The sequence below is a fragment of the Humulus lupulus genome, chromosome 5 (genome assembly GCF_963169125.1).
Source record: "Humulus lupulus chromosome 5, drHumLupu1.1, whole genome shotgun sequence".
Taxonomy (NCBI): Eukaryota; Viridiplantae; Streptophyta; class Magnoliopsida; order Rosales; family Cannabaceae; genus Humulus; species Humulus lupulus.
In genome coordinates this window covers 172,977,908-172,992,893 of record NC_084797.1, presented here as the reverse complement: position 1 = coordinate 172,992,893, position 14,986 = coordinate 172,977,908, and the positions used below count along the sequence as shown (strand labels likewise).

General features: G+C 38.1%; 2 protein-coding genes across 2 annotated transcripts; both read right to left on the bottom strand.

Annotated features, from left to right (window-relative positions):
• Nucleotides 1-2,674: 2,674 nt before the first annotated feature.
• LOC133833840 (structural maintenance of chromosomes protein 4-like) lies at nucleotides 2,675-4,509 on the bottom strand. Its single transcript, XM_062263467.1, has 3 exons — nucleotides 4,459-4,509; nucleotides 3,253-3,383; nucleotides 2,675-3,163 (listed from the first exon to the last, which is right to left on the bottom strand). Exons 1-3 carry the CDS (start codon nucleotides 4,502-4,504, stop codon nucleotides 2,867-2,869), a joined length of 474 nt encoding a protein of 157 aa, XP_062119451.1. The 5' UTR covers nucleotides 4,505-4,509; the 3' UTR covers nucleotides 2,675-2,866.
• A 2,130-nt stretch (nucleotides 4,510-6,639) lies between these two features.
• On the bottom strand, nucleotides 6,640-7,881 carry LOC133779700 (importin subunit alpha-4-like). The gene is made up of 3 exons (XM_062219629.1): nucleotides 7,822-7,881; nucleotides 7,255-7,382; nucleotides 6,640-7,021 (listed from the first exon to the last, which is right to left on the bottom strand). The coding sequence occupies exons 1-3, from the start codon at nucleotides 7,879-7,881 to the stop codon at nucleotides 6,640-6,642; spliced, it is 570 nt and encodes a 189-aa protein (XP_062075613.1).
• Nucleotides 7,882-14,986: the final 7,105 nt, after the last annotated feature.

Sequence of the window (14,986 nt, the reverse complement as noted above, 5' to 3'; positions counted from 1 at the left end):
GAGGAACTCATACGCAGGGGCAACTAGGCAGGTACGTCAGGATAGGCCAGCCTTATTGCGAACCCAAGGACATGCCCCAGAAGTGGAGGGAGAGGTAAGAACAGTCTTTGAAGGATCATGATTTGGAGGAGCGTCAAGGAATAGACGACATAGATATGCCAATGAAGCTAGACGAAGTCTACCCCCATGCACCATGAGCTTGGAGCAGCGAACCCCAAAGAGCCTTAAAGGGGAAAATGATTCGATAACATTCACGGAGGAAGATACATGAGGGGTGAATTTCCCCCATAGCGACCCCCTACTGCTAACCATCCAATTAGCTGATATGGGAGTGCATCGGGTCCTCGTGGACGATGGTAGTTCTGTAGATATCATATATCGCCCAGCATTGGAGAAGATGGGCTTCGGCATCAGGAACTTGAAACCCTGTCATACCACCTTATACGGATTAACTTGGGACTTGATGCAACCAATATAAACAATTGAGTTAGCCCTCACCATGGAAGAGCAACCTAGGAAAACCACCATCATGGTAAACTTTGTTGTAGTAGATTGTACTTTGGCTTTCAATACGGTATTAGGGAGACCCTCCTTGAGAGAATTGAAGGCAGTGACCTCAATATATCACTTTTCTATTAAATTCCCCACCCCATGACGAGTGGCAATCTTGAAAGGAGAACATGGAGAAGCCATGGAGTTTACAACACCTCCCTCAAAACAGCCGCCAAATCATAGGAATCTATGGCAATGATGATCCATGGGGAACTAAACCCCCAAAAATTAGACCCCAAAGTAATTGAGGAACTCAAAACTCGAGCCTATGATAGAGAGAGATAGATGAACTACGCACTAAAAACTAGAAGTTTGAAGAAACGGTGCAAAAAAATTTAGAGGTGCTTAATTGAATGGTACAAGCAAAGTCCGATGTACCTTTCGCAAACTATGTGAGGGAAGAGCAGGGAGGAAAGGAAATGAACATTCCCATTGGCAATGGAAGAATCCAACGTTCAAGGGACCACCCCCCATGCTTAGAGCCCCGTTGGAGTTCTATATCAAAAATGCGGCCAAGAAAGTGGGACTCGACACATGGTGCAAACACCCTTATACTACAAGAAAAAATGCTTTTAATAACACCGAAAACTTGTTATCAAAACATACCATAACACTTTTTGATGTGTTAAGACCAACTATGTTATCGTAGGTCAGGGTACTTTACATAACACTTTATCATTGTTATACAAATGTGTTATTATACTGTCAACGATAACACAATTTCTGTGTTATTTTAATAAATAGATAAGTGTTTAATTATGTTATTTATAGTCGATTATATAACACATTTCAATACTTATAAATTTGTGTTATACTACACTTTAGTATAACACTTTTTTTGTGTTATACTACACTTTAGTATAACACATGTGTTATATTAGCTTAGAGAAACATAATCTTTTTTTACTTACACATAACTAGGAAAACAAATATGAAAGTTGAAGCCAAATAAAATAACATAAATAGATTTTTATTAATTACTCAAATGTAATTACAATATTTAGTCTACTAGTCTAGGCTTAAGAAATCATATTACAACATAATTTATGCCCAATTCAGATTCCTTTATCACTAAATACAAAACAAGAAATGTATACAAAAATTAGTGAAATACATTCTTCCATTCTAAAGGCCTCAACTACAAATGTTGTCAAGAATTACTCCAAAGAAATCATCTCAATATACATGCACATTGTAAAAAAAAAAAGTCCTATTATTATTAAGAACATAAGACTTAAGCTAGTTTCCACCTATAAGCATATAAAGTTTAAATTAAATTTGTAATAACTCCAAAACTTGACGAAACAGCAGGGTATAGCAAGATGTACTACCATGCAAAACAACGATTGAAGCAAAAAAACATGCAACTTCAAACAAGGCTTGTGAAATGTATCAAGATAATCAAAAAGTATGTGAGTTCTAGAACTCTAAATTATATCAATATATCCCCAAAAAAATTAAAGAATAAAAACAAAATCACACTTTGACTTCTTATACAACAAAATTATAAAGAAAAACAATAAAATAAAAATGCACCTGGAAACTTCTTTAGCATCTTTAATATAAGATTTAGCCTAATTTCTGCAATAAAACTAAAAATAAATTCTGTCAATATATCCCCTGTGTGATTGCTGCCATCACACACACATAAGAGTACTTAATAGAAAATGAATTGGATAAAATGATCTTTGTAAATGTACCAGAGATATGGGACTTTATTATTTATAACTGAATAGTACAAAGATACAAAGAGAGCGAAAAAGGAGCTGGAAACCAAGAAGTGATTAACAAGAAACTAACCACACTAATCTACTAACTATAGCTGAACCTATATTACAGTTAGAGCTAACTAACTACATGTGCAAAAGTATTTGAAAACCACATGAATATAGTTAACTCATAGTATTTAGAAATCACATGAATGTTAAATTCTGCAAAGCTGAGAATCCATACAAATTTCTTTACTTGGCTGTGAGATTCATCAATATTTCTTTACATTATAGTCAAATCCCTGCATATTCAAACCTAGCCAGGTTGTCTACAATTTCAATTGTTAAATAATAATAATAACTCAATTGTTAATATTATTATAGTTGAAAAAAAAATACTATCCCAGAACAAAGTAAAAGTTCTTGCCACCACAACAACAAACTTACAGTCTTTTCTTAAATGATACATTGAAAACTTCAAAAGAAGAAAATGGAAAACTAAGATAAATACTTATCTGTTTTAGTTCAATAAAATAAGAGAGCTATCAAGAAAAAGCTAGGGAATTTTCAGATGAACAATAAAATAAGAGAGCTATCAAGAAAATCTAAGACCATAACATCACCAAACTAAAGTTCAACACCACAGAAAGATATACCTGCTGCCGCCGTGAAGTTGAGAACCCCACCAGCCAGCCCCGCGCCCAGCCACCGTCCCTGCCGAGCCCCTCCCTATACATCATTAAAACACGAACTTGTTCCACTTTATGAGCTTCCAATGCTTCGAGTTTGCTCCTTTCAAGATCACTTTGAATTTTTGTGATACTCTCAGATTTTATTTCAATAGCTCCCAATATGTCTTCCATCTGCTTTTCCGCATCTTCAAAACCTGCACGAGCAGCTTCCTGGTAGTATAAATTATAAGGCAAATGGTTATCTATTAGTGTGTCAATATACTGATGTTGAAAGTCCTAATATAAATTATTAACCTCACCTTTTCACTCAAAAGCTTATTCTTGATAGATGCAACTTCAAGTTTTCCCTTGTGCTCAATAAGTTGTTTTTCCCAAGGTTCCAATTCAACACCAACTTTTGCAAGCTCGGAGCAGTGTCTCTCTGTTTGAACTGCTTGTCAATCAATCAAATTGAAAAATATGTTAGACAATGAGTTTCCCAACCACATCAGCTCTAAGACTGCTGCATAAAGTGAATATATGTTCTTTTACACTAATATCTGAGGTATAAACGCAAAATCATATACAACAACATGATTGATTATAAACGAAATCCACAACAACATGATTGATTATAATGCTGGGAAGATTAAATCGAACCCATTAAACTTGAAATCAAATCAAACTAGCTCACTTATCTACATTGTATGACTTGATATGCCACTTAAGTGACAACTAATGTGACAATTCTTTTATTCCAAGAAGTTCAAAATTTTGGTAATACAGTTGGTACATTAGCTACCATAGAAGCCTATATATATTGTCTTCACTACTCTCATTCGGGGTTAAGAGAATCAGTAGAGAATTTTTTCAGCATTATTTTGTTCTGTTTTTTAAAGCATTTTTTTTAGAGTGTTTGTACATGGAGCAAGTCTCCCTTTGTGTAATTTTGTACTTGATACTCAAGAAAGAATAAAGTCTAATCAGCCATTATTTGAGGCTATTCTACCTTGGATGTAGGATTTTAATTGAGTTGAACCAAGTAATGTGTTTGGTGTATTTTTTGTTTTAAAGTCTTATCATTTTTTATTCTATGTTTCAGCATTACTCTTTCTTGTTTTGCTGATTACTCTTTCTTGTTTTGCTGTTCTTTAAGGGTGTAGGATTTACACCACATTTCTAAAAGAGACTTGTTTAGTCCATATATGAATAGCAATAATCTGCAAACATATCAGATCAGAGCCTAACAGAGCAAGAAAATTAAATAAATTAGACAACAAAATTTATATATACTACATGATACTTTTTAGCAGTTTTACCACTGAAGTTGATCATATAAACATAATCAAAGGTTATAGAACAATTGATACAAAAAAAAAAAAACAGTGGTACAAAGCCATATCTGAATCAAAATAACTTAAATGACATTGCAAATTAGAGATATCGCACTTAGAAAATTAGTAAATATGTTAATAAAAAGAGTCAGCAAAAAGGGTGAAAAATAATACTAGAACAATTAATAGTACCTGCACTTAAATTGTGGAGTGTCATTGCTTGCTTGGCTCCGTTCATTCCACTACATTGTATACAAATATATATATAAAAAAAAACTTACTCATTCTAGCTAGCCACCTAAACATTTTAATGCTACTAATAATATAAAACTAATAGATTTGACAAAAGTGTCAACGAGACCAAAATAGAAGCAACCCATTTTGCTAACTTATTACTCTTTTCCAATGACTTCAATTTGGTTTATATCTAAGTGACATCTCACATATTACTTGTTCTTTATTTCTTTGTTATGTTTTGCTCAGTTAGTTCCAAAGGAAAACAAACGAAATTACCAACTAAAACCAGAAAAAGCAAATATACTTACCAAAAAATTATTGAGGTCTTGACGGTCATGGTGGGAATAGTATTATCTAAGCACATCTAGTTTCTCACAAACCATACTCCTTTACTCATTCGAATAGAAGATATTCGAAGTCATCCATAAAACTAAAAATAAAAGAGTCAAACTTATCAAAGTGAAAAAGGGCACTGAGTTTTAAAGTGGGAAATTGATCAAATATACAATTCATAGAGGAATGCTTAAAGACCACAGATGACACTAGAGGGTCAACAAAAACTCATCTAAGCACAAGCTCATGTCCAACTACTCTTCAAAATGGTGCTTGTTAAAAGACTAAAAAATCTTCTAAAGCTAGCTAGGTATTTCTACAATGAAACATTCTTTAATCTCCTCCACCACTATACATAATAAAACATGACATCTCAATTCAAAGTATTACTAAATTAACTACACAATTTCCCAACATTTTCTACCCGATTAACTGCAGAATAAGCAGAGAGAAAGTCTAGATACCGTTTGCCTTCAGGATCCCATATACATGACAAACAAGCACTTTCAACTTACAACAACAAGCTAATAACAATATATATACCAAATGTGTCATTAAATAGAAATTCTTATTTCTTCAAAGTAATCAGACTATAGACAATCAATAGGCACAAAGATGTACATATATATTTATAGAAGCTAAACCCACAAAGGATAAGAAATTAAATTAAAAGCAAGAGAACAAGCGTAATTAAATTATAGCCCCTACCAACTGTCTCAATTCATTTAGCATCAAATGCAACTTCAATAGGCCCAATACCAATTTAATAAGTAAAAAAGAACACCATAAAAGAAAAGTCCCATCCTCCAGCAAAAAAAAAAGGAGAAGCCACATCATTTTTCTTTTTAACGAAACTTGTATCAATGAAAAAACACGTAGATATGAGTTGCAAAGAGAAGCCACCTCATATATACACATACCAATCATTAACCAATAAACTAATCTTATAACAATGAAACAGTACAACTTCAAATAAATAAACAAATCTATGCTATCTTCATCAGAAAAAGGGAACAAATATCAGTGCCAATAACATGTTATGGTTACAAATTGTTTAAAGTTGATTGTTTCTCAAATCATCTCAAGAAGGGAGAATCTTAACAGTCGTTTTAATAAAACATTTTGCAATTGAAATAGCCAATTGGCTTCTTGCTAGAAATCATAGAGAGATCATTTGAAGAAAAAATTGCTCATGAAACATTACCCATGGCTGGCTAAAGCATAAACATGTTAAAAAGCAAGGCAAGAACATATATATTAGCATTGCTTCTCTATACAAAAAGCATGGGATTTCCATAAATAATGAAAGTAAGAGATCTCAATTCCCAACTAGAAAATCAAAGCAGAAATATACCAACTAGAATGGGAAGCAAGGAGGATTTTTTTAAAGATGTTTAGGTAGGAACACAAGTCCTTGGCAACCTAGTAAATTTCAAATTAGTATCAAGATGATAATTAGAAACAGAACAACTTACCTAGCAGATTTATAATGGAACAAACAAACAACCAAATTGAATGGATTATAGGACCATTTGAAAAAGATACACAGTTGCCAACTTTCTTCACATAAAAGGCAAAAGGGTTACTATTTAATTTAGAAACAAGATTGCAAAACTGAAGTTTAAAGACTTCAATATAACAAATTCCATAGACGAGCCTATGTGCCATGCTAAAAATCTAGCCCCCGACAATGACATGACAAAATTCAAATGAGTAATTCATCCCAGAAAAGAGAGCAATAAATATATATATATTTTAAAAAAATCCTGATAAAAAACAGGGTAGAGAGCAGCTTTACTATTTTTACCCAAATTTGAAGCCACCAGGGGGTAGGGTAGGCTGGTTTGCTCCAAAAGGAAAACCTTGTTGAGTTCCATCCCCGTTATCCTGGATGTTTTGCTCCTCATCTTCTTCTTCTGCCCAATATCTCTCCAAGATCTTCACAGTCTTCTCATAAATCTCATGGTTGTCATGGTTCTGAAGATTCTCGATTTTATCCAATCCTTCACATTCATCAATTGCCTGACCATATATATTGACTCTGCCATTTAGTCCCATTTCTTTGTCTGCCTCACCCACCTTCAGAATGTTCTCCAGACCCTCAAGGCATACAGTTACAATCCTTGCGTCTGGACAGTTTAGGAGATCACAGAGTGGGCCAATGCAACTTTGGCTAACAAGAAATCTGCAAGGCAATGTCCATGTTAGTGAAATGTCATGCCAAATGCATTACAACTATAATAGCTATATATTAGATGAATCTTTCTACAACAGAAGTGCATCAGGACCAGAAATTCTTATATCTATATATATAAATATATTAAATTACACGAGTCAACTCAAATTTTATATATTCTCTTTTTCTTTTTTTTTAACAGAAGTGCATGTGTAAACAAGAAAGGAAGCACAAGTATATACTGGATTTGTTCATGAGAGCCACCGGAAGTGGTATTAGAGATGGTCCATGCAACCTCCTTTTTTATATCGAACTCTGAATGTTGGAGAAGATGTACAAGCGGGTGAATGATATTGGCCTCAATTACAGCCTGCAAAACCAAATTTAACAGAAAAAATTACAAGCCGATCATCCTATTGGGAGTTAAATTAGGCCAAAATAGTCACCATAATTGACAGCTTGGACTCTCCCAAGGTGCCAAATCTAAGCATATGAATTTTCCACAAAACAAACAGTTAAATTCATAAATGAAAGTGAATGAGAACAAATCTAAGCAAGGTGCTATTGCTTGTAAGGACAGAAAAAATTGGCTTACAGCCATGGATGAGGAGATGAAATCTCTATATGACAAAAATACATGGAGTTTAGTAATAGAATTCAATAAAAAGAAAGTGAGATAAAAATAAAATAAGAGTGTACATGCTTTAAATTCATCCTTAAAATACTCACTAGTAGCATCAAAGAAATAAAAGTTAATTAAATCTCAGTACTTTAAAAAGTAACAGATAAGTTTCTTAGTATGAAAGCACCTGATACCCATTCCACTCTGGATTTTGTGAAGGAACCCCTTGAGTCGGGGAAAACATCATTGGCATAAATGAAACAAGAGAAAACATTCAAATAATCAGAATGAATCAAATGAAAAAATTCACAAAACAAGAGAAAAAGATCAAATTATAACATCTAGAATTGTTGTAATTATAAAAACCTTACATTCTGACTGCCTTTCTCCATGCCAAGAGCAAACAATACAACAAAATGAGTATGAACTCAGAATCTAAAGAAAGGGTCTCAAGAGACTTGCAATGTATGCCCACTACTTCCAGTGAGACATCAGTTATCTTAGCACAAGCAGCAATACCAAGAGCTTTCAATGAATTCCCACAACCAAGAGCTAATTCAACTAAACCCGCATCTGTTAAGGCCTCACAAAATCGCAAATTTAAATCCCCAAGCTGCTTACAAGACTGTCCAACAGCAGCTAGACCATGATCTCCAACATAGCAACCCTTAAAGAAAACCATACCAAAATGATATGTCACAAAAACTTGGGAAAAAATGAGGTAAACAATGAATATATTTTCATTTATTTTAACAGAAACAGATAAGACCCACATAAAACACTTCAAATTTCAAGTATAGTAGACCAAAAAATCACCTGTAAATCTAAAGCTGTTAAAAATGAGCACTTCTTGGCGAGTGCAATTAAGCCAGAACTTGAGACGTTAGAGCACCATATTAAGCTCAGCTTCTCAAGTTTCGGAAAGCCTTCGCCAAAGCTCTAAACTCTGCTTACATGAAAGAAGAAAGTGGTATAGCCTTAAAGACGTATGTTAGAGTTCATGAATAAAAAGGCAATAATGTTTGGAGTTTAGAAACATAGGAGTAAAACATACAACTCAAATTGCAAGTGAAAAAAAGGCTGGACTTTATAACAACATACCGTATATTCCAGGTTTAAGAAAGGCCTTTCCACATCACGCAATACAAAAGGGCGTCCGTTAATGTACACTACCTGTTTGAAGAAAAGAAAGAAATTTTTTTGGTTGAGAACAACCACTTGCACTAGTGGACTATCTGGTTCAAATTTTTTGCATGGTCAAAGCATCAAAAGGCTCGTGAGTCCAAAATTTAGGTTGGGCGAACTTGAAAGCACAGCTAAAATGAAATCGCCTAGGAAATCGAATTTGGTTATAGAAATTGAAGAACCTAACAAGTAATGGATCTGTGTAGGAATTTACCGGCTCCTCGCAAAGGTTCATCCAAAGAACTTGAGCCTCCTTTCCATGAATGTGGTTGAGAACATTCCAGATCCCATCCATGGTAGGAATTACAACGCCATGAACATGTAAAGATTCGGCGTGACGGTAGTTGGGAGCGCCATCGATTTGAGGAGACAATCGTTTGTTCTGGCAGCCAGGAAAGTGGTCGCTCTTCAGAATCGTCTTCTTCCCGAGCATTGATCCTCCCCTCAGCTTCATCACTTGCTCCCGCTCCTTTGAGGAGATTTGAGAGAGTGAGGAGTTCGGAGACCGTACCAAGCCGAAGAAATGGGTCTCTTCTTTGTGTTCTTTGTTGAAGAAATGTTGAAGGAAATGAAAAAAAAAAAAAAGCTAAGTGGCGGGATGGCTAAATAAATTACCGCCCTTTTTTTCATTAAGTTCCCAATATAATACTTTTTCATAACTCTTTTTTATTAGGATTATATTCATGTGTTATGGAAATGAGTGTTTGGTGTAGTGTTACCTCTAGAAAGGCACCAGTCAATGAGGAAAACAGATTCCAACATAATGAAGAAGGGATGGGAGGAAAAAGAGTCCTCCCAAATTCTCCCATGAAGGAGATTATGACACAAGCTGCACCCACCACCAACCTCTTGAGTTCGTTGACTGCATAGAGGAAGGAGCTTGATGCGACAATACATGATCTTATAACCATGATAGCAGTCACACAACGGGAAAGGCTGAGGCCAGAAGAGTTCAATACAAATGCTTAAATCCCAAGGGAGAAACCACCAAGCCCTCTCCCGCCCCACTCCAAAGTAACGCACTCCAAAGGACCGTGCATGACACCTTATGAAAGGGATTCCTACCAGCAACACCGCGCCTCCCATGGCTACACGACACCCATGGGAACCTCGTGTATGTAAAGCAAGCTGTAGGTGAAAATTTAAGAGGGTACATTCATCGCTTCAAGGTATAAATGGTTAAAGTGGGAAGGTTTTCACAGGACGAGCTTAAGATGGCTATCACTGTAGGATTGCATCCAAAGACTAAAATGTGGGAGAGTACGCTCTAAAGACCAATTGAAGACATGGGTGACTTCTAAGAAAGAGCCCTAAAGTGCATCTAGGTGGAAGATGACCGCGACCACGTGAGAACTGGTAGGTCGGGGCTGCACTTGAAGCCAACCATACAAAACACCCATGAGCGCTCTAAGAAGCTAACAAGCCCTACAACATCCTACATCAAAGACCCAAAAAACCCTGAAAGCTTGGATGTCAACCATTGTGAGTACGAGGAGACGTAAAAGGTAGCCTAAGTGGTTCGCACCAAAGGAGGGGTACCTGATAAGATCTTATGTTTAATGTAATGAATTAAAGAGGTTGCAATAGTAAAATTTTGTTTATTTTTACAATGTAATTAATCAAAGGAGCTACCTGAGCTCGCTCCTGAACATAATGAAATTTTGTTGTTCGACAAATATGGGTGTCATTCGAAGAGTTTAACCAGCTCAATATGCCCTCATCGTGAATTCCAATTGCCAAAGGCATGTGCCACAAAAAAAATGGGAAGAAAAGGGCAATCAAAAGTGCTTAACCAAATAAATCTTGCCAACCACTTGGGGGGCAAGAGACTACATAAAAACACACATATGAAGAAACAAGGCCTACAGACCTCAATAGAAGAACCCCTCATGGTTGTAAGGATTAGCTACCCTTACAAACCTCGAAAGGGTCGGTAAGTCCCAAGGGACTCCCTCCAAAAAAAAAATAGAAAACAACAAATATAAGAAAAGGAACCCCACAAAGGGTCCTTAATATAAGTCTAGAACGACAGAATTCGACTAGCCAAAAAGGGTCACAGAGAAGACGCTTGTAAAAATAGTACTTTTCATAGTGACGAGAATGACGCTTCTTGCACAAACTAAAACGCGCGCACAAAAATATATAAAAGGATACCGAGAACCCAAAGGGTAAACGTATCCTTACAAGTAGTCAAGGTGCACCAACAGACACGTATCACATGCAGTAAAGAGGTCCCAAAGGGAACCCTTTCAAAATAAAGAGGTGCTAATAAAAAGCCCAATTAGATAAAAGAACAAAGTAGTGTTCTGTCACAAAACAAGAATAAACCATAGGAGGACTTGTCAAATTTCCTCGCGAGAAGCAAATGACCTGGAGAAACCTTGCAGGTACAATAACTAAATAGCATTACAACCAAGTCGAAATGAGCAGCTAGAAGCATCTCGTGCAATGGAGCAAAAGGTAGGGCAATAGAAAACTTCATGGTTTCTCGCTGCGAGCAATCCATTCGGCAGCCTTGGCAACAACGTGGTCACTGAATGAGGAGAGTTGAAGCCCAGATTCTGTTTCCACACTCCCTATACGATGCGCTCCACTAAATTTTACTCAACCTCTGCTAATTCTGCCTCGAGAGCACTGATCCTCTCCTGTAATGCCTCAACTATAGCTTTCACTCTCTTCTTACTCTTAGACAAAGAGGAAGCCTTTGCCACAGATGCTTCTATCTTAAGGTTGGCCTTGGCAAGTTGATTCTCAAGCTCATAAATCCTAACACTGAGTTGATTTTTCTTCGCCTCATCTGAGCACAAGTCTTTTGCTGTTTCTATTAAGCGTTGAGCCACAAGAGATGTCTGCAAAGGAAAAGGCGTATAAAAGGTCAAGACACAAGAAGCATATGTATAAGGAACCACACATAATAAAGTATTGCAAGATACAAAATTACCCAGGAAGTTGAATGCATGAGAGTCTCTCCAAGATCTGTCCTATTAAACTCTCAAGACCCCTCCACTCATCCTTAGCAATGTCCTCAACTGCACAGGTATACCTCTGCACATAAGGAGCTGGCATGTAATTCACCCATGGAACCTCGTACGAACCACGAACATCTGGATGAACAGGAATAGACGACCCACTAGCCAAACGAGGTGGAGGACCTCCAGAAATTCCATGACCAGGGAGGTTGCTAGAAGCAACATTAAACTCATCATAAGTGGGCAAGACAAAGCCCCCTAGATTGGAAGACGGAGCTCATGAATGAGAGGTCATGTCTGGGTACACAAAAGTGAAAGGCCCCCGCCCCTAAAACCAGGAAACACAAGGGTCGGTCGCTTTAACTCAGGAGAAGGTTTGTCTTGAACCCAATCATCATCTCCCTCAGAGGATTCGAGGCTCATCGGGAGAACCTTTTTCTTCTGATCCGTAATATGCCACAGCAAATTCGGATCAAAGACGTCGGAAAGACCAAAGGCATTGAGATTTGTCGTAGTAAGGGTAAGCCACCATCTTCTCCATAACATCTTCCTTACCTAGTCCTCAATGTAAAGAAGTTGTTAAGTAGATATTTTGGGAGGAGGGAGGCCCCCTAAACCACCAGCTCAATTGTTAGCCCAACAACAATGATAATAATTAAAAAAAAAACGGGAGAAATATGATGCTTACTCGGAGAAGTGCAAAAACGTTCACGAACCGAGAGGCAGCCCTTGACAAAGAAGAAATCTTGTTTTCACGAGCCAGGATTGGAGACACCACCTTCTATCAATGGAACTTGAGTATTGGCCTTCTGCAGAAAATAAATGCCCTTCGACTTGGGGTTCGGCAAGAGAGTGTACATAAAATGCACCTCCTTCACCGTAGGAGCATGATCCACACATTTCATATACGCCATGTACAAGAAACTGAGAGTCAGCCAGCTATTTGGAACCAACTGAAGTTGAGCAAGCTCGAAGTACATGAGTACTTCCACAAAAAATGGATGGAGATGAATCGTGCCTCCCGCCTTCAGTATATGCTCACTGAACGCTGTAAAACCAGTAGGTAGCTGATGAGCCTGACACTTAGAAGTGGGCACGTAGCATTGGAACTCAACACTTATGTGGTATTTCTCCATTAGTTCTGTTAACTTATTCACTGACATATGGGAGACAAGGGAATCCACTTGTAGAGGACCGTAGTCTGGCTTCTCGGGCGCCACGTTTTGATGGCCTCTCTTTGACATATCTGCAAGACCAAAAGGAAAGGGTGAGGTCTGTACAGGACATTTTACCTTCCATTTACATTCCCGCTGCAATCTGTCCACGAGAGTTTTACTCCTAGATGGTTGAACTGGAAGCATTAGAAATGGATACACTATAAAAAATGGCTGAGGGGATCCAGAGGTGGCTACAAAATCAATATAGGAAGCTTCCTCATTAAGAGGAAAGCCAGGAAGTGGAGGTTTAGGAGGAATGTTCTGTTCCATAAACGCCAGCTCCATCTTTAAGTCAAGAAGGCTTGCTCTAAGACTAGCAATGTAGTCGTCGGAGTCCCAAGAAGAAGAAACTCCTTCATCCCTCGAGACAAATTCTATCTCACTTTCAAAAACCAAAAGCTTTTGCCTAAGGTTGGCTAACCGCTCCAAGTGACACATACAAGCCTTTCATAAGATCTCGTACACATGGTGTGGGTTATTTATAGATGGCTCCGAGTTCGATGAAGATAGCTCTATGGGTTCAACACCAAGAGGTACGCTAGTCAACCCGTCGAAAGTCAAGGAATGATGCCTCATGAAGAACAAGGGCGCAAACTTGTGTGCAGTATATGATGTGCTACAAATTACAAAAGAATGGGTTTAAAACCCTTAGGCACTTATGTGTAAAAGGAGGGCTAACTATGGGGTGTGGTAGTGGTGCGTGAGGTGACATGTTAATGGACGCTAGCAAAATGCTTCACATGAGGGGGTACCAGGTCTAAAACAACACCACTTCCAAATGGTATCTTAAACTCTCCAAGTATAAGAATACTAAAAGAAAGAATAAGGGAATACCTCAAGCAGACGAGGAACCACTAGTGAAAGGTTGTAGTTGTTAGAGATACTCACAATCGTCTATACCAAAGTACCTCGCACAAAAACACCCACTCGCCAGGAACGCTGTCAGAGTATCTTCCACCAAAGCGCCCGCATGCATCACAACTACTTTGGTACCACACACCCCACGCCTACAAACATAAGAAGAAAAAGAGACAAGTGTTTAGCATCCCATCCAGATATGCATATCTTTATATATATATGTATATTGTGTAAATAAATAAATAAATAATGCATATGTAGAATGATGATGTGAATGATATAACCTTCAACGTATTAGAGTTCTAAAGGACAAGGCACCACCAAACTAAGAGGAATGAGTGTAAAGAGTGCCTTTAAGAAGAAGACCTATTTATAGAAAGCTCAAACTAATCATAGCCCTTGAATCCAATATTCAGTCCATGGTAAAAAAAATGAAGCCTTACACTCACATTGGGATCCGCACAGCCAAATGATAGGCTCACATCTCAAGGAATCACGAGGATCACCACCTCCAATGTTTGTTTCTTTACACTACCAAAGCAAAGAAACACACTAACACCACATGTGTTGTGAAGACACCATACCGAAAAGTCTACTAGAGCGCCTAAAGGCCCTCTCACAGACTTGGGGGGGGCTCACGCCTATGTATCGCGCCTATGTCTAGCCCCAAGAGGGGCGTGCCTCACGAAGCATACATCTTGCCCCCAGGAAAGGCACACCTCGCAAAGCATACGTCTCGCACCCAGGAGGGGCGTGCCTCGCATAGCCTCACGCCTGTGCCTCGCACCTGCGTTTGTGCCTACGTCTCTCGCCCAGGAGGGGCGCTCCTCGCGAAGCATATGTCTCGCTCTCAGGAAGGGCGCGCCATGCGTAGCCTTGCGCCTAAGCCCCTGCGAGACGGTCTCGCACACAAGCTCACCCATTAGATGGCCTCGCGCCTAAGCACCTATGACACGGCCTCGTGCCTGGGCACTTGTGAGATAGCCTCGCGTCTGAGCTCCATGCGTGACGTCTCACATCTCGCCCCTATAATCCGACCCACAAGTTCATTGTTTCCCAAGCCTTTTTGAAACATGCGCCTCACTGACGAGTCACTGCCCTATTTTCTAAGGTAGTGCCACTA